We start from the raw sequence: 27,988 nt of genomic DNA, 5'->3' as shown, positions 1-27,988 counted from the left end.
CTGCATCTTTTTAGGAAGCTACATGCTTTCTTTCGACACCCAAAGGTCGCATGGTGTCAGGGACGCGCCTAGTCACGGGAACAGTCCGGAGCGCGTTCACGAGGTGCAAGATCGCGCTTTAACAGTGAAGAGTATCAAACAGCGTGCGGGGATCCAACCTAATGGTTTACATTGGTTCACAACGACCAGTCAATGATTTGCGCCGCGTATTTTTTTTCTTGCGCGGCGTTTATTTTGCAAACGTTTTCTTTTTTGCAGGGCAAGTAACTGACATAGCAAACTCATCTGTATGATAGGGGAGCAGGAGCTCACAGTATGGTCCGGGAAACCAGACATTTATGGGTGGGAAATTTACCCGAAAATGTGCGAGAAGAGAAAATCATTGAGCACTTCAAGCGGTGAGTAGGAACACTAATGAGCGACGTGTGTGTTTTTGTGATGTGACGACGGGTGCATGGCCAGCATCTCTCTCTGTTGTGTCACATTTTAGTGAAGTCGGGATGAAGCAGGAGGTTCCCCTGTAGCAAAGTCCCATTTGGCAACTGTGCTGTCAGCTCCCCATAAGCGACAACACTGTGCTGCATTTCTGATTAAAAAATACAACGGCTAGCAGGCGACAAACACCCTCCTCGCGGACATATGGTTTTGCCATATTGACACTAACTTGTAGGCTTGGTGATAACTTCACTTGTCATTTCACGTTGTAGGGGTTTTCATTCACGCCATGGTAACCATTTCACTTTTAAGAAGCTTTCATTTCCACCTGGCTAACGTAAAGGAAACACGTTTTTTTGTTGCTACAACAGTGTAAACAAACTTCAGCCTATACCTGGCGAACTGCTAGCATTGTACAAACGCCATGCATTGCACAGTGTGCATCTCTGGCACACAGTATCAAGTCTACCGCCGTGTGTATTTCTGGTGCCAGAGAAAATCTGACCCGGTGTTTCACTTGACTCTCTAGGAGTTTGTCAGGTTACTGATTCCTAGACATGTGCACACAGTATGGTTAGTTTGCACACTGTGTATTTAACCAAAGTGCACTATAGCTGTTGCAAGAACCGAATTTTCCAAATGTTAAGAGAAGTCAGTGAAAGCTAAAAGGTGACGCGACATCCACGCTCGCTGCAACATTGATGCAAACTGGCTGTGATTGAATCCCGTGTTAACTGATATGCAATAGTGTAACGTTGGCTGCCTGCGACTTTGTGCGAGCACAGAAATCGGTATATTTTTGCCACATTATTACCGCGTTGCTCCCCCCCAGCTGCTGACTGGCACAGCCTGCAGCGTGATTTGATCTAAGGAAAATCAGACAACATATCGATATTTTAATTACGATACCCTGATTGAGCTCCACTGGTGCTTTTTGTACGGGCTATTGGAGCAGATCGAACCCGTGCACCTTATATGGGCTTTCGGCTCTTTGTTGTCTTCCTCGCAGGCAAAAAACAAATGTAAATATGAATTTTCGTGGGGCTGTCTGCGCGCTCTTGCCTCTCTCTTCTCGGCTGTCAAGGAAATAGCAGCCCGCCTCTCAGTCAGTCCGTCCATATGTGCTGGAGAGCAGACTGCTGAACACCATCATAGTCTACATATGAGCAGCGATCTCTTCTGTGAAGGCGTCTCCGTGTGGGAAGCTGCTTAATTACAAACATAAATCATACATGTCTGTTTAACAAAATTATAACCGATAACCTTATGTTCCCCACAACGTTGCCACAGCACACGACTGTAAAATACACAAACTGATGATTATTCATTTGCTTTGCATTATTTTGGTTTTCGTTACGGTTGACTGATGCATGAAGTACAAATATGATCCGCGTCTTATTCATGCAGCCGTCCACACAATACTGGGCTACCTATATGGCGTTTTTTTATTTACATAAGCCCGTGCTATGATGTGCGTAACGTTATGTTTGGGGGATGGTGACTGGATTGCATGTTATTCCAATAGCGGAGGGGAAACTGTCGGAGGGTCTCTTTTAGCACGCCGCCTGAGCTCCAGCGTTAACCCAGAGGTAGCCAGAGCATGCAGGTGCATGACAGCCCGATGTGTGATAGAAGTCATTGAAGATGGGGGATGGCAGAATGAGTAAGCAGTGTGAACAGCTTTTCTAAAATGGCGTCGGAGGCTGTTCAATTGGGAACTGGCATGCCAATAAATGTATGGGCACCCTACTGTCTCTGTCGGACAGAGAAAAAACACTCCCGAAAGGTTGGGGGGGGGGGGGGGAGGCTCAACCCTCAAACATGATAGAAAGCTTTATAACCCAAGAACCGAGCTTGCACATTTTGTATTTGGCCCATCAATTCAACCATCACTTAACGAGGTAGCCTATATTGTCATTTATTAACAGACTTCTTAAGGAAACAATGGGATGCTTACCCTCATAAACTTTTATATATTGAAGGGAAAAGGAGGAAATGATAAGATGAATGTCAAATTGCACCAAAAGTGCATTGCCAATAGTGGAAAAACAGAATGAGCCATATAGACATGCATAATGCATTGAGATTTAAAAAAAAAAAAAACACACAGCGAATCAGGAAATGTCACGTCCTTTTTTATGCTGCCCCAACCTCATCTGTGCGCTATCCAGCAGCTATAATCTTGTGAGCACACCCTCCTCCTAGACAACATGCTAATGATAGAAAATATATGCATTTATTAACATGCAATGTGCCATGGTTTCAAGTCCAGTTGCTGGGTTACTGTTGCCTTGAGAGAAAGAGCAGAAAATAAGAGTAGCAAAGCCACCTTTACCTCCCACCTCTACACACACACACACACACACACACACACACACACACACACACACACACACACACACACACACACACACACACACACACACACAGGCAATATGACATTTGACAATTTTAATAATTTTTCAGGAAACGGCAATATTTCCACTAGTAATTAAACTAAACACTGTATGGAAATTCATTCACACTAATGCAACATAACTGCCATTCAACACCTAGTGATCCCCTTGTTTTCTCTTTTAGATATGGACGTGTGGAGAGTGTCAAGGTCCTGCCCAAGCGGGGTTCAGAAGGTGGAGTCGCCGCCTTTGTGGATTTTGTGGACATTAAAAGTGCTCAGAAGGCTCACAATGCTATCAACAAGATGGGGGACAGAGACCTGCGCACTGATTACAATGAACCAGGCACCATTCCTAGTGCCGCGAGGGGGCTGGACGATAGTCTGTCCTTAGGCTCTCGTAGCCGGGATGTATCAGGGTTCACAAGGGCGGCAGGGGGAGCCGTGTATGGGCCCCCCACGTCGCTCCACAGCAGAGATGGACGCTATGAACGCAGACTAGACGGGTAAGTGGACAAAGTTTCTCTGAAGGCAGGGGGAACCATTGTTCCTGGTTTACACCTTACCTCCAAGCATCTTCCCACCATCTATTCATTTACTTGTTGAGGGGGGGAGAGGAGAAAGAGAGTGCGAGAATTAAATCGTATAGAGATCGCAGCAGAGAGAGTGGTCAGTGCTCCTGGATAGACTCACAGGTAGACAGAGATATTCCATAAGTGATAGCATATTGTGTATGTATAACTTAAAGGAATAGTGAATAGTTACATGTGTTGGAGATTATTTAAACATCTCTTTGAGGTGGATGTATCATATGCGGAAAATACGGGGCAAAGATTGGATATCGTAACATTTTCCAGGATTATTGGAGATTGCTGGAGAGAGAGAGAGGCAAACAGAGAAAAAAGAGAGAGTGGTCCAGCGTCCATCCCTGGGATTCCCCTAATCTGGAGATACGCGCCCTGCTTGGTGGATTAATTTCACCCTTTTTTTCCTCCATGTAACAAAACAACCACATTATGTATAAGACACTATTGTTTGGATTTGTCAAATTTGGTGTTCAATTATCGTGCATATCCCACGGAGGTGTTCAATTTGGTCACAGGCTGGAGTCATGTGGATAACCTACACAGGATATTCCTCTCTGTTGGATTATCACTGCCCTCACACCGTAAGGATATGCTATCATGCTAAAGGTATGGGTTGCTTTCTTGGTTCTTTTGTTGTTTTATTTTGGATTATATCTAAAAATCAGGGCATTACCATTTGAGTACTGGGAGACTTCTACTGGTGATCCAACCCAGTAGAGACAACAGGAACATGTGAGCAAATTATTTTTTTTCCAGCCTTAATTTTGTGGAGATTATGTTTTACTTTTCAACAACTAAGACTCGCAGATTCAATGAGGACCAACATGGACTATGTTCGGATCGTACAAATTGAAAGAAGAATGCTGAAAATTAAGACTGGAAAGTTGCCGTTGGAGATAACCTACCTCATGCCTGTGGATTACCTGCTCATTTCCTGAATGTGGAACTATAATTTAACCATGGATATAACCGCAAACAGAACAAAAATGAACCATTTCCTTTCTAATCTGATTTGGTTTCGACTGCATGCAGGCCTTTTCTGCTTGTAATAGAGATCGACAACAGACATGAACCTCCATGAACTACAAATGTTCTCCATCCTGGGAAAGTGCTTCTAAAAAATAAGAATTTGGATTACCATTAAGAGACATGTTCTTAATTCTTCATCGCCATGGCAATACATCCCTCCCTTTGCCAAAGGAATTTGACTTTACTGCTGTGCAGATTGCAACCAACACGGAATGTGCAGGACTTCAAGAATGAAAGACGCAAGATTTCATTTTTCTGTCACTTTCATCATTGCTGTTGTGGAATCAATGGCGCACTTCCTGGATGTATTTATTTTCTATTGGACTCGACTGCAGCACTGATATTTTTACCCCCACTTTTGGATTGTTATATGAACTCCAGTTGACATTATCCAGCATACAAAACATCCTAACCTGCATCCGTAAAAAGGCCAAGTTTGTTTTCATCATTTTAAATCCAACGGACACATATCTAAGAACACGAGGCTCCCTGCCCGATAATGAGGATTACATTTTCTAACGTGAACAATTTTGCTTTTTTCCATCTCCACTCAACATTTTTGACAATCTTTTCTGCTCACAAAGTTCTATCTCCCTAGATTTTATTCGGAATTATAGGTCAAGTTACCACTCTCTCAAAAGGTTGGTATGTCCTGCCCTGTGTATTTTAGCTGTCCTCTCTAACCCCCCTAGTTTGAACCCCTGTCTTTCTCCATTTTCCCCACTAACCGAAGTAGCTGGTGCATAGATGCATTACTGCCTGTGTGTCTATATACAGAAATCTGTACCTTACCTTGTATCGTTTTCCTTTCTCTTCCTCTGAACTGACCACTTTTAACTACTGTAACCCCAGTCCTCCTTGATGAAAGATCAATATTTTTGCTTTTATTAATGCATAGTAATCAAAGTAAAAAAAATCTATATGAAAAAATGGTCTTAATATAGCAAAATGACTGGGCTGTGGAAGATCCTAAATACATTTTAAAAATGTTTTTACAATATTTGCAGTTAGAAGGCGCGGTGGCAAACTAAAGTAATAATACTTCGAATTAAATAGGAAAATAAAATAATTTAAAGGTAAAAGGATAGAATTTAAAGATGAAAAAATAGAAATATATTCATGCAATGTGCCCATTTTCTCTGGAAAAAAAGGACACAGAATCAAATAATCATTAAAATTATATCTGAATTTGCTTCTAATTCAATCTTTGTCGAGGTCCGTTTATGTCGTTATATATTGAGGAGATGTAAGTCTTTCATAAAGCAAAAATACCAAACATTGCTGGATGTTCTTCTTTTGTATATGTTGAATTTCATTTCCAATTCAATCATTTTCAGGTTGAGGTTCTGACCGTTAGTAGGCAAAAACAAAAATATAACCTAAGGCCCTAGGAAAAAGCAGCGACCAAGCATTTTATGGACTTAATGATTGATCAATTTAATTAAAAATAAAAGCCTGCCTATTCATCAATAATGAAATAATGATTATTTCGAGGCTCAGGATCTTTTGTTCCTGCCTTACAGCTGCAGTTTTAAAACCCCTAGGTTTCCTTTTTTATGAGCAAGTTTATTTTTAATATTAAACCTGTCCAGCAGATTCAAAATGTGATCTTAAACCCCTGAGAAATGTAACATTTTTAAGATAATTTGATAGCAATTCACTCTAATTAGAGATTTGACCATAGTCATTTTCAGACAATATGCAGGTAGAGAGATTAAATCCATCCAAAGTCCCTGACTGGATTTAAAACGTCTACGGTCGGCTGAAAAACGATAATTGCTGTGAAATGGTAGAAATGTCCCAAAGGTCAGAGATTTTTCTCGACCATTTATACTTTGGTATCTGTGCAATTTAATTTTAATATCTGATTATATTGGACTGGAGGCAACATTGAAAATCAATAAGCAGGACTGATTCATGGCAGAGCCGGCTTTACCGGATTGCTGCTTCAGTTTGATGGATTACCTTAATTAGGATTTAATTCACTGGATTAACCAAAAGCAGACCTTCCAATTTGGTTATTTTATTAATAAAATGTTTGTCAGTTGAGTTTCCAGAAACTAGATAAGAATATGTATCACAATCATGATATAAAATTACATACAGTGATAGAAGCCCAACCCAAACTCTGTGGTTAGTGCTTTAGCCTGCAGAGATAACAGGGTGCTCCGCAGCAGCACACTTGAACTGCTGGTTTGCACGGCGGAAAGATATTTGACATTAAGCTATTTATAAATAGTTTTGGGATTTTTGGGATAGAATTGATATGCATGTATTGCTCCCAGATGGATGAGCCTCCACATTAGAGGCCTTTTTAGCATGCTGCAGGAATGCATCCTTATAATTATGCTGTTCACGTAATCCCATAACAGTTGATTTGCTTAGCATGCACCAGAGCAGACTAATAATCAAACACTGATGGAAATTCTGCCAAAAAAAAAGTCTAACTGAATTATTTTTTTTGCTCCATGAATTATGGAGAACCTGTTTTGTGTAAAGTGAAATTGAAGTGAAATTGAAGGCTATCTATTGAGCAGTGAGCCTGCGCCACCAAATTAGCATTTTCGAGAGCATCCGGGGGTCAAGGTAATCCATCAATTTCACAGCAGACATCGTTATACCATAGATGTTATTCATGAATCCAGCACACACATGATTAAATCAAATAAGCTGAAACAGGATTTGCCCCTGACCCGCTGTACTTATGTATAGTGCAGTGAAATACAGACATTGTGCGGGTCTTCTAAACTAATTTATCCTCAACATCCAGGAGACTCTATGCATCTCACGCCATCTTTTGTTCTTCTGCCCCATGGCAATTGCCTTTGTTAGAAAGGCTTAATGAAAGATTAACATTAATGAGCTTATAAATGGAAGTTGTTAGTGTCTATAGGTTACATTAATGTCAAATGTTTCACACGGATGAATATTTCACATAAAATAGTAAAATAGTATAGAATAATTGCACAGTGACTTGCACTGAAAATGTATCGTAGACCTTCATTTTTCCTTAACGGTACGTCCACACAGCAGCGTTAAAAAAATCTTGGAGGTGGGCGTATCTGAAGCTTGGGGATTTTTTACGAGCAACATGACCAACAACCAATCACATGAATCTCCCACCCCCGACATACAAAGCAAAAAAGCCCGAAGTAAACTGGATATAAACTCCCCAAACAGGCGAAAACCTACCACTGTCTCTGCCACCTCCCTCCATGCCTGGCTCCTCCGGTTTGTATCCCGGTAGATAAAGAGGGACTGGTCATAAAGCACCGGGTGATTCCCTACCGCTATAATTAATTTCTCCTCCATTTTTTGGAACATGAGGAAATGACCTGCGGTATGTCTCTCCCAGCATACACGCGGTTTGATTGGCTAGCGCTTGTACTGTCAGATTTGCATAAACGGGATTTGATTGGCTGATGCTTCCACCTCAGCTTCAAAAGTTGAACATTGCTCAACTTTTGAAGCCTGAGATGCCTGGAAATCTCCGCTTTGCTTCCCACAATGCAGTTCGGCAAAAAGTGAGGCAAAGTGACGTCACCCCATTCAAAGTGAATGGGCAGAAGCGTTGGAAGATTTTTTTAACGTTGCTGTGTGGACGGGCCGTTAAACACAAACCTGAAGTTTGAATCCTCGAAATGAATCAGATAAAGACATGGTTGTGGAAATTGTTAAAGGGTTACGTAGTTACAAAGGGTTAACTTTAGGGGATGAATGCAGTCCATCAAAGTCTTCAGTTACAGCGTGTGAATATGAGTTACACATTTTTTGTCAATTCTAAAGGTCAGGTTGGTTATTTATAAGAAACACATCTTATGGATCATTAACCAAAATGCCTTTCAGGCATAAGAAGACACTTATGCCGTATATCTGTGGAGAAATGGCAGCAGCCTTTTGTTAACGCCTTGTGCTGCTTGGTTTCTAAAGCGAGATGCAGGAAGCAGTTTTAGCTATTAAGAGTCATGTACAAAACATTAAATAATGATAGCTTATCTTTTGTGCGACAATCCATTTCCATATCAACTGGTATAAAATGTCCTATATAATCGAAAACAATTAATAACATTTCTAGTGGAAACATAACACAGCATCTTTTACAGTTGGAAAATGATAAAACGAAAAAGCATAACAAAATGTAGCCTATGAAATATGTCTGATGGAAGTAATAAAGAGTATTTGTGTATTAAAAAAATAAGACCAAAGGATGCCGGTATCCGTTCTTCAAGTTATAAATATTCTCAGAAGTTTCTTTATGTTACAAACGTCTATGATTCGTTAGCGACATGTGTATGTGTTGCACACACGCAGTATACATACACAGATGTAATCAAGACAATCTGATGGTCCAAATCAATCAAATATCCAAAATATGTGTACATCATCAAGGACAGTTAATCAACCCCGTCTTGGGAATTAGTTGGATTTCTTCTTTTCGAACACTTAATATCGAAATTAATTTCACTCTGAAACAAGAAAGAACATATTATTTTTGTTGAAACTTAAATTCCAGTTTAAAGTAGATATTGACAGAAAATATAGGGAGTGAGTATGGGAGTTATTGAGGGTCTTAAAAGATCATAAACCAAGGAACATTAAAATACTAGTCCAACAACACACAGTGCATCTTCATTTCATCAACCATAATAACATAATGGCTGTTTTGAACAGAATATTACCTTTGATGTTACACAGTTCAGGTTTGATTACCATTCAAATCCGCCACCGTTTTGAGTGTTAAATCTTTTCCATTCTCTTTTTTAAATTGGATGAAGGAGAAAACATCTTATTCAAAAAAACATTATAATGAGGGTATGTAAGGGTTGTTATATAAAACCATATTCCTCCCTGTGTTGGAACATCATGGCTAATTTTCTGATTATAATTTGATCGGAATTCAAACGGTGGTAATTGCTGTCCTGTCCCGCTCATTACTGGGAGTTGGGTAATATGACTATGCTATAATGACACAGCGGTGGTATTACCAAATTCAATTCTGATTGCTTTATTCAGAATGCGGATGTTCGGGTCTGTGCAGAGCGTCCTTGTTAGCATCGTTTCTAATGTGCACCTTCATCAAAGATGCTTTGAAGACCTTGTTTCAGGAGAACAAGTGGTGTCAAATTGTGTTACATTATAAACAAAAGGCTTGTCATAAGTCACCTTCAGAAATCTTCAACAAAGCCTCCCAGATAAATGAATGTAAAAAGTGGCGTTTGTTGTAGTTGCAAGACCAGAATGACTTGACAATCTATAAAGGCGTGCATGTCTTTTAATATAAAAAATCTTTGTACGAGTCTGTTATATCCTACAATTATACTTTGAAATAAGCTATAGATTTATGTTATTTCAAACACTGAAAGCATGCTGTTTGCTAAAATATATTTTAGGTTATTTATTAAGGTTTCAAAATACTGTGTTGCCTTTTACAAAAGGATATACAAGTGATGTATTCCTTTGATGCTTGAACTGAGAACATGATGAATGATCGGCGTTCAAAGACAATACAGTTACCTACAGCACTTGTTGTAGAAATAATATCAAGTGGTTCATATGATGGCAAAATAATCTGAAACACTTCACCTCCAAGTCAAAACAAGTTTAGAAATGCTCAGTTCATCATTTGTAATTTAGTCGATAGGCTTGAGGAATGATCTCTCTAAATTCCTGAAAACTACCCTTCTCCAAACACTTTGTTACCCTGTCTTCCCATGTGTCTAATTAAGAAAAACCCACCAGAGACACCTGATAAATGTGTTTGTCCAATGTCAGACTGTGTCAGATGCTAGCAGCTGTCTTGAATGTAACTGTAATGTGATGTTGTTCTCTCTTCTTGTTTGTTAGGACGACTGAAAGTCGGGATCGGGCATACGATCACAGTGCCTACGGACATCATGAGCGCCCTGGTAGCAGTTTTGAACGCCAGCGGCACTACGAAACAGACTATTATCGTGAGGCTAGAGAGAGGACTCTAAGCACAGCTGGGAGTGTGTCTGGTACCTCCAGCGGAAGCTGTACATCGGTGTCGCCCGGAGTCAGTGGAACTATCGTTAGCACTGTTGCTGCCAACACTGGAACAGTTGGATCAGCTGTGGCCACGACAGGGGGAAGCGGTGGATCTACGTCCAGTGTTGTGGGCTTCTACCGCGCCCACAGCGGGAGCCCATGTCGCTTCGAGACTCCAGAGCCTCGCTACGAGTCTCGTGCCAGGGAACCCTTTACTTTGGCCAGTGTGGTTCACAGGGACCTTTACAGGGAGGACAGGGGTCGGCACGGGGAGCGGTCGTATCGCCACAGCCGAAGCCGGTCTCCACACTCAACACATTCGCGAAATCCCTCTCCTCAGAGACTGGCGAGTCAGGCTACCCGCCCTGCACGCTCCCACAGCGGGTCAGGCTCCCACAGCCGCTCCTCCAGCTCAGACTCAGTCAGCAGTACCAGCAGCAGCACGAGTGGCAGGTGAGTGAAGCTGTTGAGATTTCTACCCTGCGCGTGGCTGTTGTTTACCTTTGCGCATCCCACTCTGAAACAAGTGCTGGACAGAGTATTTATAATAAAAAAAAAGGGAACTCTGAATGCTGCTTCAAATGTCTGTACACCTTTATTTCAGAGAATCAACCAGTGCTTCTTATACTTTTAATACTAATGTCGCCATCTGTTTGTCATTTTCTGCTGCATACGTGTAGGTCACAGCCATAGCAGGATGGGGAATACATTTGGGGAGGAGGCTAAAAAAGCCTTAATGTCTGCACTCCCTGTTATTCAGTGTACATTTATAATATTAGGGTATATTCAGTACATCAAATTTCTAAGATGATCACAATTTACTTTTCAACGTTACTCTCAGATCTACAAAAAACGTAATATGGACCACTCAAGGAAAATCCTACAAACACTGTCAGGGAAATATTTGTTTGTACCACTCAGCAAAATCTTCAGAGGAACATTTAAAAACTCTAAGTCTGGCTGAATAAACAGGTGTGCTTTTCTCAAATGGAGACCCAATTTTAGAATTGATTTCTATATCGGGGAAATAAATAGTGTTCACAAAACGTCCCTATTTTTTCAAACTTAATGGAATTTCTTCCGCATATTTTTATATCAATTGTATTCATTTCTGCGACTGTTTTTAAGACAACAAGCAACAACTTGCTGGTGCATTTAATTTACAGTTTAGTGCAGACTCCTATCAAAAATGCTGTTGCTCGACATCCCTCAATACAGAAGCTGTGGTTTATAACATTAACCGTTTCAAGGTATCATACCTCCTAATACTGTGTCATAATGTCAGAATTATATCATCAATCGTTATATGGGCAATGGCGCCACCTTGAAAGATGACATCACTTACAAAGTCCATCGTATGTTTTTTCTAACATCATTTTTAAAAACAACTTCATGTGTAAACCTTTGAAGCAGTGTGCACATTTCTACTTTGCCCTTTTTTGTATGATCACTACTGCATTGTTTCAGATGACTAATCTGTTTTTACAAGGCTGGTGGCTGGGTAGGTGATTGCTGGTGGGAGTCAAAGCCTGGAAAATGATCTTTGCTGCTTGTAACTGCTGCAATGGCACGGTTTTTGTCTCGCGATTTGTTCTGAATTGGTTTATTTCTACTGATCATGCTTTGGATTAAGTTTAGGTCTGCGTGTTTGATATTACAAATGATGGCTGTGCGTTTTGTTACGCCAGTGAATCTGGCCTCTGCTGAATTTGACATGCTAATTGATCTGTTTTTGTATATTTGTTGTGGTGATATTTGCATCCAGATTTCTCTAAGTGTATTGCTTTTTATTAGTTGATTTAGCTTATGGTAGACGATGAGTTGTACAATGTAAGCATAAATAACCAAAGGTTAGGAAATTCAAATGTCTGCAGTGTGCAGTTTAGGAAACCTAAGCAAGTCTGTCCATTGGATTTACTCCATTACATATATTCCCCTCAGCCCTCTCCAGTTTTTTTTTTTTATTACTGCATCACCTTTGGACACAGCAGAGTCCGCAGCTTTGAACGGCGTGCAGCGACACGTGTGGTTTGACGAGGTAGTGCTATGGGGAACATTTCAGGAGACGGCTGGTATATTTTTCTCACTGCCTACCTCTGTGTATGTGTAATGGCTCCCCCCCCTCCGTGAGATCCAGTTGGAACTGGAAATTTCTGGCCAGTGCTGGCTGCCTGCCCACTCCCACAGGCCAGGCTCCGTCAGCAGCACTTCCGGGAGTGTCTGAGCACAGGAGGAGAAAGTGAGAAGGAAACAAACAGCAGAGGGCCTAGAAAGCAGAGAGAAGCATGGGAATGAGGCGGCCATGAATTTGCCACTGATGGGCAAATCCAACCTTTTTGTACTGATAGCCAGATGCACTGAATAAATTGGGGAGGAAAATGTTCCTCTTCTGCTGAGAGACATTGTGCTTTTCACAGACACATTCATGATGCATGGGCTTTTATCAAAATGCATCACTATTTATTACATCTGAAATGTTCACGTTAAATTGCGTTTTCAATTAATTCTGTAATCCTATCCCTTACCTGCAGATTAGTAAGAGAAAACATATTTTGTGTGTCTACAAAAATCACATTTCTAACTTTTGTTATCCGCATTGCAATAAAGCATTTAGTATATATTTTCCAATATATTAATTATTTATTAGAGGCATAGCATTTAGCACTTGCAGTGTAGCACTGCAAAATAAAAATATTTGCATAGGGTCTACAAATGATATCATTACATCTTACTATTTTTTTAAGGTTAAATGATCAATTACTACTTTCTTTTGGGTAACTTAGATGGACAACGGCAACAACCATTCGCAGTAACAGAGAATGACAATTTTATGATTTAACATCCATAATGATTAGACTGTTAACTCTCAAAAACATCTAAGTGAATGTTCCTCCTTTGTTACAGTGACTCAAGCAGTAGTTCAAGTGATGAGTCCCCAGCACGCTCAGTGCAGTCTGCTGCTGTTCCTGCACCCTCAGCACTTCCTTTATCCTCTCTTGACAAGGATGAACCACGTAAAAGCTTTGGCATCAAGGTCCAAAATCTTCCTGTGCGCTCTACAGGTTGGTTTTATCCAGCAATAATTGTTTTTACTGTATATCTATTCAAATGTTTAAACATCTTTTAAACTACCATTTAAAAAAAAAAAAAGAAGAAGAAAGGTTACTCTTGTATTTGGTATACACATTTAAAAGAACATTTGTTTGGTCTACTACAGATACGAGCCTGAAGGATGGTTTGTTCCATGAGTTTAAGAAACATGGAAAGGTCACGTCTGTACAAATCCACGGAGCTTCAGAGGAGCGCTACGGGCTTGTCTTTTTCCGCCAGCAAGAGGACCAAGAGAAAGCACTTGGAGCATCAAAGGGAAAGCTTTTTTTCGGCATGCAAATTGAAGTAACTGCATGGAATGGCCCTGGTACGTGCTTATCTTTACATATATTGCAACACAAACATGAATCATCAAAACGCACAAAGGTGCAAATGAGCTTTCAATGTATTTTTCAGAGACGGAAAGTGAGAACGAGTTTCGACCCTTGGATGAGAGGATAGATGAGTTTCATCCAAAGGCCACGCGAACATTATTCATTGGAAACCTGGAGAAGACCACCAGTTACCATGACCTGCTTAACATTTTTCAACGCTTTGGAGAAATAGTGGTAGGTCATTAGTGTGATGTGGTTCAATAAACGGGCCATAAAATATGCAATGCACCATTTCAAAAAAACACATTTACTGACAGCATGTGTGTTTTTATTTTTTATTTTGTATCTGCAAAGGATATTGACATTAAGAAGGTGAATGGAGCCCCACAGTATGCCTTTCTACAATACTGTGACATTGCCAGTGTCTGTAAGGCCATAAAGAAGATGGATGGGGAGTACCTTGGTAACAATAGACTAAAGGTGAGTCACGTTAAGTTATTTTACCAGTATTTAGGAGCACCATTTATTTTTGTACTGTTGGAAGAAGTTATTGCTGTCTGACATTTTATCGTTACTTTTTCAGCTGGGCTTTGGAAAGAGTATGCCTACGACATGTGTTTGGTTGGATGGATTAGCGTCAAACACAACTGAGCAGTTTCTTACTCGGCATTTTTGCCGCTATGGACATGTTGTCAAGGTAAGTCTGTTTTATTTCCCCACTCACAGTTGCCCATTGTTTACTTTCTGGCTCCTTGGGACTCTATTTTACTCTGTCTTCCGCAGGTTGTATTTGACAGAATGAAAGGAATGGCCCTTATCCTGTATAACAACATTGAATATGCACAAGCCGCTGTCAAAGACACAAAGGGTTGGAAGATTGGAGGCAGTAAAATCAAGGTAAGAAAAACAAAGCTTTGCTCTGTAATGTTCAGTATTCTCAATCTCAATAATAAAAAAATTATTAATTTTTTTCAGGTGGACTTCGCCAATCAGGAAAGTCAGATGGCTTTCTATCGTTCAATGCAGGCTTCTGGCCAGGATATTCGAGACTTTTATGACCTTATCACTGAAAGAAGGTTTGTGTATGTTCTTCAAGCAATATAATTGCCCCAGTTCTGTCAAATTAAAAATAATATTATTGATGCTTAAATATGAAAACTATCTTTTTTTGTTTGTATTTCTTAGCAGGGATGATCGAAGAACTCAATATGAGTTTCAAGCAGAAAGACCATATTACGAAAATGTACGAACACCAGGAACATTTACTGAAGATCCACGTCGTAAATACCCTGCCAGAAGTCGTGAGTTTTTTACTGAATGGGATCCATATCAGGGAGATTACTTTGATCCACAATACTTTGAAGACCCCAGGGAATATCGAGAATACAGAGCTGATCCTTATGAGCAGGACATTCGCAAGTACAGCTATTTGCAACGGGAACGTGAAAGAGAGAGAGAGCGCTTTGAAACAGATCGTGGAAGGGATCATGGAAGGAGGACTGTTGAGCGTAGCCAAAGCCCATCTCACATTGCCTCTCGCCGTCCTGCCAGCCCTGCTGCATCTCCTTCGCTTTCCGAGAGGATACCAAGTGATTCAGATCGCCATATTTGCTGCCGATCTTCTGAAAGAAGTGGTAGCTGCAGTTCAATCTCCCCACCTAGGTTTGAAAAACTTGAAAAGGCACGCATTGAAAAGTATACTAAAACTGACAAACTTGAAAAAGATCGAGTCTTTGAAGTTGAAAGAGGGAATTTGTTAGAAAAGGATAAGCGGGCTGGACGTAAAGATCGTGGGGACAAGGACAAAAGTGATAAACAGAGGCTTAAAAAGCTAAAAGTTGCATCACCTAGTATCCAAGCATCTGAGACCGAACCTGAACTTGAACAAGATGTTGGCCCTGAGTCCGTTCTTCGAAGTAAAAACTGTAAAATCCCAAAAGAAGGCTCAAGCAAAGGAAGGTTAGACCTTCTTCCTTGTGTTGTGCAACTTACACGTGTTAAAGAAAAAGAAGGAAAGTTGATTGGCCAATCTGTCCAAGAAAAACAAATACAGAGGGGTGGTAGTGACAGTCCCAGGTTGGCATCACCTTCAGCTGACCAGAGAAGTCCGCCATTCCGTTTGGAACCATCAAAAAATGATGCCTCTAAGCATGGAAAGGTCCCCAGAGACAAAAATATGCAGAGTTTAATAGAGGTTATTGACAAGGATGCTAAAATCAAATCCAAAAAACATGGAAAATCTGAAATGGGATTTGACAGTGGTATTTCTGTGGATATTGATCGTTTGGCTGCAAGGAAAAGGCGTTTTGAGGACTCTGGGAAAACTGATAGACAGAGGAGAACTATTGAGGAAGATCTTGTTAGACCTGGACTTCATAAACTATGGAGCAATGCTAAGGAGACAGATTTTGATAAGACTCTTTTGATAAAAGGGATGCATAAAAAGGAGCACCACATGGAAAAATGTGTCAGGATGGTTTCAGTTAGCAGTCCTAAAGATGGACGAGACTTTGAAAGCAGCTCTGTAGGCTTTTCTCTGGAGCAGCACTCTCGACTAGGGGAGGTGCCTGAAGATTCTACAGATCAATCAGACTCTCCCTACCTTAAAATGGATTTAGAGGGATCTAAAAGTGAAAACAGCCCCAGTCTCACAAAGATGTCAGATGATGTCAGTATTGATTTGGATGAATTAAAAGAACAACACAAACACATTTTGTCTGAAAACAAACAAGGAAGAGGAATGTGCAGAGACTCAGATGACGGAGATGAACACTTTGTCCACATTGATCAGAATATTTGCACAAAACAAATTGAACAAAGTCGATGGCACCATCCCAAACTTGTCGACCCTGATAAGTTAGTCAAGTTTAAAAACCCAGCAAGTAAAGACACTCATGACTTGGAAAATGATTATATTATGTATGATGTTCCAAAACCAATTCAGGATATGGCAAATGATGGCTTCTCTTCCAGTAAAAGGAAAAAATTAGAGAATTTTGACTTTGAAATAGTCACTGCAAAAAGAGACCGCAACTTTTCAAGTACCCAAAAGCTGAATGAGGAGATTTATCAGAGTATCACATCATCAATAGGACATGGTCACTTTTCTGCAAACGAGGAAGAGGAAACTGCCCAAATTTCTTTGTCGGTTATAAAGAAAGATAGAAAATCTTCTCCAACAACAGATGACAAATATTCACACACAGAGTCATTAAAAAACAGTCTGGGCCTGACAGCCACACATTTTCAGTCTTCTGACATTGATGTCCCGAAGCTTAAGACAACCTTGCTTGGCTGTGACGAGGAGTTAATGCAATGTTGGGAAAGACGAATAAAGTCTGATTCACTGAGAATGGAAATGACTTTTCCCAGTGATATTGCAAAACGTGAAACCATCCACAAACGCATTGGACAAGATTTAGAGCCGGGAGAAGTGCAGTCTGATTCAGATGATGATGTAGAAACCAGACACATGTCTCCCAAGTCCAACAATTCCTTGTCTTATATCCTCAGGGAACGCGATGAGAGGATGACAGATCTGAAGCTTTCAGGGTCATTGGAAAAGAACAAGTTTTATTCATTTGCATTAGATAAAACTATAACTCCTGATACTAAAGCACTTCTTGAAAGAGCCAAGACACTGTATTCCTCCAGAGAAGATAATTGGTCCTTTCTCCCCTCACGCTTTCCAACCTCCCACAGCTGTTCAGATAAGGACAAGGTAGAGCTTGCACCCAGACCCATTCCTTCTTGGTATATGAAAAAGAAAAAGATTCGTACTGACTCCGTTGAAAAGCTGCATGATAAAAAAGAGGAACTCAAGCCACAGGACCAAGAGCGACAGGACCTGTTCGCTTCTCGCTTCCTGCACAGCTCAATCTTTGAACAGGATTCCCGTCGTTTACAGCATCTTGAACGTAAAGACCAAGATTTATTGTCTGGAGTTGTCAAGCCTTTGGCAAAGCCAGGTGCTACTGAGGCACAGCCTGAAACCGGAGTAGTTGACATGCCACAAGAGCCCATAGTGCTTTTCCAAAGTCGTTTTTTGGAGCTTCAACAACAAAGAGACAAGGACCATCCACTCCCTGACATTGAGAATATCTTAACAGTGGAGATTAAAAGAGATGAAGTGCATAAGTGTGATAATGTTCTGTCTGATAAGGAAACTGAGCCAGTACTGAAGGTAAATGATACATCACTCAGCCCTACATTAACCTTGTTAACACCACCTTTTGTTCCTTCACCAAAAGAAATGTCTTCAACAGAAAAGAAAGAAATATTAACTCCACCCTCAGATCAACCTTTGTCATTTGTCAAAGAAGAAAAAGTAGAGCCAGTTGTCGAGGTATCTCCAGCTCATTCTTTTTGTATGGAAGACTTGAAACCAGTTTCTCCTAAGCTAACAATCACCCCTCCACTTCTCCCTTTGGGGCCGGAAAATGAAATGGAAACAAAAGTAGAGTTAATTGAACCCAAAGCAAAAATTGGAGATAGTTTGGCGGTGGAACATGCTCCCTTTGTGGAGGTAAAGCCTCCCACTCCTGGTGCTTCACTAAAAGGTTTGGAGAAAGAGACTGGAGAGTGCCCTTTTTCTGACTATCCAAAGATTGAAGAAAAATCTAAGATTATTAAAACAGAACCAGACAAACTGGAAACAAATCAGGAAACAAAACAATGTGAAGAATCTCAGAAAACTGAGACAGATAGTGACGCATGTATGCCAGAGCTTGAGGCTGAAAGAAAACCATTACCAAACCGCAGACAGCCCAAGAATAAAAGGGCAAAACCACTGTCAGCATTACGTGCTTCACAAACATCCCAAATTGTTGCCACAGATAAGCCTGCAACACGAAAGAGTGAACGGATTGACAGAGAGAAACTCAAAAGGGCCTCATCTCCTAGGGCAGAAGTACCAAAACCATCAATTGAGTCCAAAGTCACATCCAAGTCACCAATTCATGCATCAGATTCTGAGCAAAACCTTGAGTCAAGTCTGATCCATGGCAGAACACGTCGCAGGAATGTAAAATCAGTCTACGCAACGCTACACGAAGAAGAACAAGCTGGCAAAGAGGTATTGGAGTCATCCCGCTCCATGCGCAAACGTGTTGCTGATAAAGAACCAATACAGCAAGATGTTCCAATACCAACTACCACTGCAAGGCGCGGACGCCCACCTAAAAAAGGCATCAAGCGAGGTGGAGATGTTTCACCAATTAAGGGGGAACAGCAGAAAATGATGGAAGATGACACGGAGGTCAAAGAGACTTCCACTAATGTAGAGGGATGGCGTTCACCCCGCACACAGAAAGTACAACAAATACAACTTACTTCATCTCCTCCACTTAACAAGAAAGGAGGTAAAATAGACAAACAGTCTGGGAGCACTACAGTGCTAGATGGACAAGCTGATTTGGCAAGTCAGGATGAGTCAGAACTTAATCCTAAAGCTGATTCTGAACTGTTTGTGAAGCTATCGGAAAACTCAAGCTCACCAGTGCACATCATTGAAAACGATCCAAAAGATTCGGTTGGAAATAGATCTACTGATGGGGACATTGATAAGGAAGAAACCAGCTTTTCCGATAGGAGACAACTGCCTGAAAAGAGTGTTAAAATAAAAACATCAAGGCTGAAAAGAAATGCCAAGCAAGTCACTGAAGATAAATCACACAGCTTAAAAAACCTTGAGATCCGTGTTAGTGTTGATGACGTTAAAGGTTTACTTCGTTCAGAGGATGATGAGCCAGAGTCATTTGAAGCCTCCACTATTACCGAAACCAAGATTGTAGTTAAACAGAATGAGGAAACAACAATCAAAGGGTTTCCAATAGAGTCAAAAGAAGTTGATGAACAGGAAGACTCCCTATCAGAACCTGAACTCCCTGATGATCCAGCAACTCTCTTAGCACGGCAGATGGAACTAGAGCAGGCAGTTGAAAACATTGCCAAACTTACAGTTGAGCAAACTCCTCGACCGTATAAGGAGCCATCGTCACAGCAACCTACCATATTGCCTCCTGTAGTCGTAGAACCAGAAGTCGAGGTTGAAGGGGAGAAGCGAGCTAATCCTGCAAGCGAGACTGAACTTGCAGCCGCTATAGATTCCATTACAGCTGAAGAAATATTGGCAGATGCAGATAGTTTTGCAGCTCCTCCTCCTTACAATGCACTTATTCCTACCCCTGAATCCCTGACATCCCCCTCTTCCAATGAGATTATGGAACCTGAAACACACATGGTGATCAACAGTATACTTGCTGCAGACTCAGATGAAGGTCCTCTGACACCAAGCCCAAAAGGGCTAATGGCAGAGTCTAAGGCAGCTGATGATACTCCTTTCCTTGAAACACCTAAAAAAACGGGCAGAGTTAAATCCAAAACCCCAAAGAAGTCAAGAGGTCGCAAAGGTGCAGCTAATAAGAAAGAAGATACTGCGGAAGAGGTTCCACAAATAGAGCCCTCCCCAGTGAAGTTACCAGAGTCAATCCCAGAAGACCCAGAAACTATCAATTCAAAAGCAGCCACTGTTACAGCTGGGGCCACTGCAGCAGCTTCTGTGGTCACTGCCGTTGCAACTTGTAGGCGTGATGTGAAAAGTGCTATAACGGTAGAAACGCCCAAAGAGGCAGAACAGCCTGAAGTTGAACAGCCTGTACCCAAAGAATCTGTCTTTCATTCAGGCAAAAGCAACATCCCCGGCAGTAAAAAGCATCCCAAAGTAGAAGAACTACCTACCCCTACTCTTGCCCCTGCCCGCCTACAACCTATGTCCCAGTTCAGTATACCTCTGTTGCGGCCTGCCAAAATGCCAATTTCGCCAGACTGGCCTCCTAGAATTGAAGAAAGTAGAATCTATGTTGCTCCTCCGTGTCACGTTACAGTGGTAACTCCTTCTCCACCATCATCGACTGCACTCGGAACCCCTTCAACAAATCCCCCATTGCCTCCTGACACCAAGGCCTCAGATATTGACCCTAGTTCTAGTACATTAAGAAAAATACTAATGGAACCTAAATATGTGACTGCATCAAACAGCAATTCTATACCTACCACAATGGTGACATCTGTACTGTTGGAACCATCACGGATGTCAGAGAATGAAAATCCCTCTGAAAAAGTAGGTTCAAGACAGTTCCATCATGAAGAGAGACCACCTTTACCCCCTCAGCCCATACACCACAAACCCTTTCCATTGTCAGAGTCCCAACAGAACTGTGGAGACAAGATCCAGCATACAGTTATTTCTCCTGTTACCTCTGTGATAAGTCGAATTCCAATGCCTTATGATACAGAGGAAACTCCACGGATATCTCTTAGCAACCGGAGCATTGGAATTTCTATTCCCAAGCAAAAGTTTAGATCAAACCCTAATGAGAATAATCGCTACCATGGCATGGATATAGTAGAAGATGGCCCTAGAGCACGCTCTGTTGTTGAGTCCACTCCCTACAGTGCTAGCTCCAGTCCTGGCCTTAGGGTCAATACATCAGAGGGTGTTGTTGTTTTGAGTTATTCCAGTCAGAAAACTGAAGGACCTCACAGAATGAGGGCCAAAATTAGTCAAATTCCTCCAGCCAGTGTTGGTGATATAGAGTTTCAGCAATCTGTATCCAAATCTTCAATAAAGCAGGACCCACTCATCACACCATCCCAGTCGCCTACCCCAAAAGTAGGCCCAACACATACAGCTTACGGGCACACAGGGGTTCTCTTGACTGGACAATCGTATAACTCTCAACCTGTCATTTCCAGTAGGAAGCATGAGAGTATTGTGTGTGACAAATCTGATGCCCCTTATCACACAACAACCCAGGGGGGTGTTGTAAAGATGTACAAACAGCCAGTTAGTTCGCCTCAAGTCTTGATGTACAACCAAGCTGTGATACAGCAGCAGCATGGCAATAGAGGAATGGGGTCTGAACCTCTTCCAAAAAAAATGGACATTGGCAAAGCTATTCAGCAGTCTAACTTAAGCCCAGTCATGAGCCCACACCACCCATCACCATCTGGAAGCCGCATGAGCCCGAGCCCTAGCATCCCAACTGATCGGTCAGCTCTACACCAAAAGCAAGAACCCCAGTCCCCAAGAACAGCTATTCAATCCCCTTCACACTTTGTCAAAGCCTGTCCTCCAAGCAGTGCTCCTAGAGGAACCTCTGTTGTTCTGGGTCATGGCATGCCACCAATGTCTACATATCATTCTAGTATGCATCACCCGCACTCAGAGCAGTCCTCCGTCATAATACAACCTCACAGTGTCACTCAGGCAATGGCTCATGGAGCCAGGATGAACACTCCACCAATGTCTGCGATAAACTATGGAAGGCGAGGTGACTCCCTGTCTTCTTCCCACCAAGGGCCATTACAACGCTCAAACACACCGCAGCCTAATGTTATCCGAGATTTGGTACTGCAATCCCATTCAAGTCCCCAGGGGTCAGTATCAGGTGGGGGTGGCAGTAGTCTTAATGAAGAAGACAACAGACACTTTAACCAAGCTCTTAGCAGACCTTCTGTGCCCCAGCTCCAATCAGATGTAATGATGATTCACAGTGATCACCGGGTACTCCACCCAAGCATGCGCATGGATCAGTACAGAGACATGCACCATCGCCTCCTGATGCACCAGCAACTGGGAGAGCAGGCTGCTGTAGAAGCAAGACAGTCCTCAGATAGGACAACTCCTTCAAGTAACATCTCTGGACATTCAAAGAGTCCTATAGTGGTGAAGAACATTGATATTTCCACAAAAGAATCTCTCAAACCACTAGAAGGAAAGGTGATACATCCACCCTCCAGCGAAAGTAGAATAAGGGGAGTCCATGCATCTTCTCCTGTCCTGGTGTCTCCTCACCCACACGGGGTTCAGCTGATGCATCCAGGAGCGACAGGCTCCTTTCCAATATATCGCGACATGCGAGGCTTTCCATCCCAGTTTCCAGGACATCCTTCATCTGGACACAGTCTGCCTAATCAAGGCATAACATCTACACAGGTCAGTAGAGGAACTTTTGTTACTGACATTTTTCAAATATTTCAGTGTTATTTATTATGTGTTGTATTGTATTGTTTTTTAGAGCATGATCATATACATACATTATTCCTAACTATTCATTTGTTTTGTTTTTTTAATCAGATTCCTCAGGAGCCTGAGATGAGTCACAGGGGTAAAATCTCTCAGTCATATGGGGGAGGAAGTGATTCCAAGCCGGAGAGTTCCCATCTCCGCCATGCTACCTCTACCGACCTCTCCCACATTTCCCGAATATCTCGGGATACAGTCTCCCCCTCATACCAGTCTCCCATGTCGTCTCCTATGAGTCTTACTCACAAGCCAGATCTATCTGTACAGAAAGGCCCTCCAGCCTTCCTGCCAACACCTCCACCAGTTGTACCTCAATCAAGTTCGCTATATCCACGGCCTGATTCTAAGCTGGAGCTTTCGGGGCATCGTTCCGTTGACATGGTGCAGCTTATGACGGTAAAACAGCAGATTAACCAGCTCGTACACATGAAATATACTTTCAAGACACTACCAATGAAGAAACATGTGATTATAATACATGTTTCTGTTTTTTTTTTACAGAAATACCCTATTGTATGGCAAGGTATGTTGGCACTGAAGAATGACCAGGCTGCTGTCCAGTTACACTTTGTTTCTGGCAACACCATACTGGCCCAGCGCTCGCTACCGCCCACAGAGGGAGGCCCTTTTCTCCGTATTGTCCAGAGGATGAGGCTTGAGGCTTCCCAGTTGGAGAGTGTGGCACGCAGAATGACTGTGAGTAATTTCGTTTGTACTACCTCAGAGAAGCACGTTTTAACGTTTTGATGAACATTTTGTTTAACAATAATAATCAAATAGAGACTTGATTGCACAATTCATGGATTTTGACCAATAACCTAACTCTGTCGGATGTGCTTTTATGTTTACATTTATGATAAAGAATTATCATTCATGGCAGGTGGACAATGACTACTGTTTGCTACTGGCTCTACCCTGTGGTCGAGATCAAGAAGATGTCCTTGGTCAAACTCAAGCCTTGAAAAGTGGCTTCATCACCTACCTGCAGGCCAAACAGGCAGCTGGCATTATCAATGTGCCCAACCCTGGCTCTAATCAGGTGTGTGGTCATTAAAACTGGTTTTCTTTTTTACTTGTATCTGTCTTTTACAATGACAAATCAAAAAGATTGAATTCCGTCCCATCATGTTATTCTTATCTTTTGATTTACAGCCAGCCTATGTGGTGCAGATTTTCCCACCGTGTGAATTTTCGGAGAGCCACCTTTCGCGCCTGGCCCCGGACCTTCTCAACAGCATCTCCAGCATTTCCCCTCACCTCATGATTGTCATTGCCTCTGTTTAATTACCTCCGTTGTTTTTTTGAACAAAGCCAACACCAGCCCTTTTAACTCATCCAGTTTTCTAAACTGGAATTGCCTCATATTTTTATGAGTTTGACTTAAAGAAAAGAAAATCTTATTTAGCATGCACTCACCTTTTCTTTCACTTCACCAAGTCCTTAAGTCAATCAATGACATCGAATTCCAAAAACTATACCTTTACAGAGAGGATCTTAAGGGTCGAACCGGGATTTTTGATGAGCATTTTTGATAACTCATTTCATTTTTTGCCATTTTTGGAGGTGTTGTGCATAGCTTTTCTAATTCATAGAATCCATACAGCTATGGATTGAGAACTTCCTATTGGACATTTTTTACATTCATGAAAGGGATTGTGATTTTTTTCTTTTTTTTTTAAAAAGACAAACGACATGATAAGTCATTGCACTATGTTAAGGAAAAATGTTGAACTCTGTATAGATTTGAGTATAAAATGATACATGTAATGGAATTACTCTCGTGATCGGCCACGCTTGCGCAAGAAAAAGATCAAGAATAATTTCAGCCTGATCCATCATACTGCTTTCACTCTTTCACCATCAGCCAACTTCTACGTCATTTCCGGACTCAGCTCTCCATCCCGAGGTGTTCCCTGCCCCAGGACCTCGTGAGGGGACTTTTAGAGTTGTATAGTTTACACTCAATGCCTCAACAGGGGACTACTATATACAGATTATTTAATTTGTTTATTTTTGCATCTTCTTTAAGCCTTAGGGTATTGTGGACTATTGTGAAACTGTATATATTATAAATATTTAAAGACTGAGCAATGTGGAGAGACCAAGTGAATTATTTTACAAGACGGATCATCAAATGTTTTATTTTTTTTTTCTTTGGGAGGGGGCAAAGGATCTGTACATGATCCAGGAGTAATATTCAAGAAAAAAAAATATTTTTAAAATTGATTCTGTGCCAAAACGTCTTTTGCAAACGCTCAACACACGAAATGTATCGAGAAAAAGTGATTAGAACCTATTTTCATATGTGACTTTGTATTTTGCCCCTCAGAGGGCAGACTTGATTCCTTTTGTTTTTGTATTGGTCATCAACCCAACTCTGTTACTACAGTGCTTTTACATTATGAAGTTTTATCCTAATTTTGAAGGAACCATTATATTGTAGGGGTTGCATTTCTGTTCGTATTCCTGTTCTCCTCCTCCCTGATGTGGACCTTTACTGCCCCCTGCTGTCTGGAAAGCATCCTCGCATATTTAGGACTGCATCTTGAGGTCATGTTAGCCCTGACTTCATGAAAGACTATAGCATGCTTTTTTTTCAAATTGTGAACTGAAATCATGAAGGCCAAGAATGTGTACTTGACATCATGCCGCTAATGGATGTGTTGATCATCTGTCTCCATCTCTCCCCATAACTGTCTCTTTGAGCCAAGCTGTAAATACTATTGTCCTTAATCTGTGCTCTTGTGTATTTTTCCCATTTATAATTGTCTTTTTTCAGGGTCTTTTTTTTGTTTTGTGCAACAAAACAAAGCAGTCTGAAAGAGACAGGAGATAAGGTGTGTGAAACCGATGCTGAAAGTAAAAACCGCGCTTGTCAGTTTTGTGGTGTAAATATTTCTGACTGCAAGCTGAATACCCTCATGGTTATGTTGAAGGCACTTATAATTTTTGATAAACAAATGAGAAGAAAAAAGAAAAAAAACTTAAAAAGGTGATTAATATGAAAACTGTCTTTTGATCAATCTTCATTTTGAGTGTACTTTGCTGTTCCTCCATGAGGACATTTTAAAACTGTAAAATAAATGGTTGTTTAACTTACTTCTGAAGATCATTAAATGGTCAGTCACTCTTGGTTTGTCTTTTCCTGACTTTAAAAAATGCATTTAATTTGATGCACTGATTGAAGAAGAAAGATTATTCCAGAATCAGAAAGAGGACTTATGCTCTTTTTGAGGTTCATATTTGTATTTTGTGCCTCTACTGTGACATGTTTACATGCTTTAATGTTCAAAAAGGTCTTCTCATACTGGCTGTGCTGCAGCACCTCTTTTCACCCTCTGACTGAAACTAGAGCCCAGTCTGCTCTGATTGGTTAGCTGACCGGCTCTGTTGTGATGTGGTCAACCGCATAAAGATGTCCCGCCCCTTAGCCTATCACATACAACATTTCGGAGCGCTAGCCAATAGAAGCGCAAGTGTAACATTGTGATGTCATTATGGTATGGGAGCTAAATGGAGGCATTTCAGGCAGGGCGGCAGTTTGTGGGAGAGAAACTCCCTCTGGAGGTAACTTTGGGATTTTAGCCTTTGCAGAGCAATTACATGCACACACACATTATATAACACACTACAGGAAAGGGAGAACCTCAAACTGCATATTAGTCCCTTAACTGTGGGTAAATTAGAAGATTTTTGTTATTTCAGAAATATAAAATCAAGCTAGCTAATCTGATCACTTTCTAGAAGTCTCATGCCTCTGCAACATGTTGCTATAGTGAACATAATTCATATATATTATTGCTCCTCAGAATCAGTGCTGCAGTCCGTCCTGCCGTCAGAAGGTGGCAGTATCTCCCTTAACTGCATGCTGGAGGTCCAAGCTGTGACAGCTTTGTGAAGCTAATTCAGGCTTCCATAAAAGTCAATTGTCATTTAAATACACTATGAAAATGATTTTGTTCTTTGGAACATGGGCCTTGCCTTCTTCCTGTTGCAACTACTAATTCCTAGGGGTTAGTTATCTTTATATTTGATTGTGTCAAAGGGAAAGTGCACTGGAAGCAGAGAACCTTTGCTCAGACCTTTAAAAAATAATTTCTAACGCTAAACAATTTCAAAATATGTCTTTTATGGAAATTGAATTATTTTTGTTTGCAGCCAGCAAGAGGTTTGATTATGGTCTGCCACAGAGGGAATTGTGGGGGGTCTTGTATGCCTAAACATGCCTGTGTTTGTCAGGAAAGATTCTACTCTAAGTATTATGATGCACATTTTCTCAGCTGTTATGGATACTGAAAAAGTAAATAGTCAAGATGATACAAATAAATATCTACATATAAAAGTAAAAAGAGTGCAGTTAAAATCATTATTAACAGCATCCAGGAATCAGGATTAGCTACACGTGCAAGCACTGCCAGATTTATTATAATGTAATGATACAACGTGAGTGTCACTAACAAATTCAAAGAATGTTTTTGTGTCTCAGAGTGGTATTCACATGGCTATGGAGCAAGACAAATGAGTGCCATGTCTGTCGAAAGCTGCAGTTATAGATCCATCCCTGAGGCAAACAGCTCCATGGTCTCTGGAATGTTAAGACCGTGGCTTGAACATTTCCGGCTGTACCCGTCACATTTAAAAGTACACTAGCCTACAGATTTAGCGGTGATTGGAATTCTGTTCGGAAACATTCAGTGGTCAGGATCTCTCATTATTTTTGGATGCTTTCCAAAGTGCAAATTTGAAGTGCAATTAGTTACAATCAAATGCAGGCAGCCTGGGAAAAGATACCAACTTACAGTTTATGGTTACTAAATTCTGATTAGTCAGCAAAATATATTTCTGTAACAAAAAAAAACTGCTTGCAATGCATTATGGACTTATTGTTCATTTTCATCCCACAAGGCTGATGCAGTAGATCAAGACTTGTCATAAAAAATGATGACATGTGGAAGACCAGCTGCAGCAGCGTATGCCGGGGATTGAGCAACCAAAGAAGGGTAAAGAGGCCTAAACTCGTGCT

The 27,988-nt window shown here is 41.2% G+C and overlaps 1 protein-coding gene across 4 annotated transcripts; it reads left to right on the top strand.

Moving 5' to 3' along the window:
* Positions 1-79: 79 nt before the first annotated feature.
* spen (spen family transcriptional repressor) lies at positions 80-26,064 on the top strand. 4 transcript variants are annotated; one of them, XM_034145064.1, is made up of 15 exons: positions 80-398; positions 3,016-3,336; positions 10,291-10,905; positions 13,357-13,514; positions 13,670-13,870; positions 13,960-14,111; positions 14,232-14,357; positions 14,461-14,574; positions 14,661-14,774; positions 14,853-14,953; positions 15,066-22,875; positions 23,017-23,361; positions 23,467-23,661; positions 23,828-24,004; positions 24,118-26,064. In XM_034145064.1, exons 1-15 carry the CDS (start codon positions 316-318, stop codon positions 24,247-24,249), a joined length of 10,644 nt encoding a protein of 3,547 aa, XP_034000955.1. In that variant the 5' UTR covers positions 80-315; the 3' UTR covers positions 24,250-26,064. The 4 variants fall into 4 exon arrangements, with proteins under 4 accessions (XP_034000955.1, XP_034000956.1, XP_034000954.1 ...); XM_034145065.1 differs by having other exon boundaries at positions 15,063-22,875; positions 23,846-24,004; XM_034145063.1 differs by having other exon boundaries at positions 15,063-22,875.
* Positions 26,065-27,988: the final 1,924 nt, after the last annotated feature.

This window comes from Trematomus bernacchii, unplaced genomic scaffold (genome assembly GCF_902827165.1).
Source record: "Trematomus bernacchii unplaced genomic scaffold, fTreBer1.1, whole genome shotgun sequence".
In the NCBI taxonomy this organism is placed as follows: Eukaryota; Metazoa; Chordata; class Actinopteri; order Perciformes; family Nototheniidae; genus Trematomus; species Trematomus bernacchii.
This window is presented reverse-complemented; position numbering and strand designations above follow the sequence as displayed.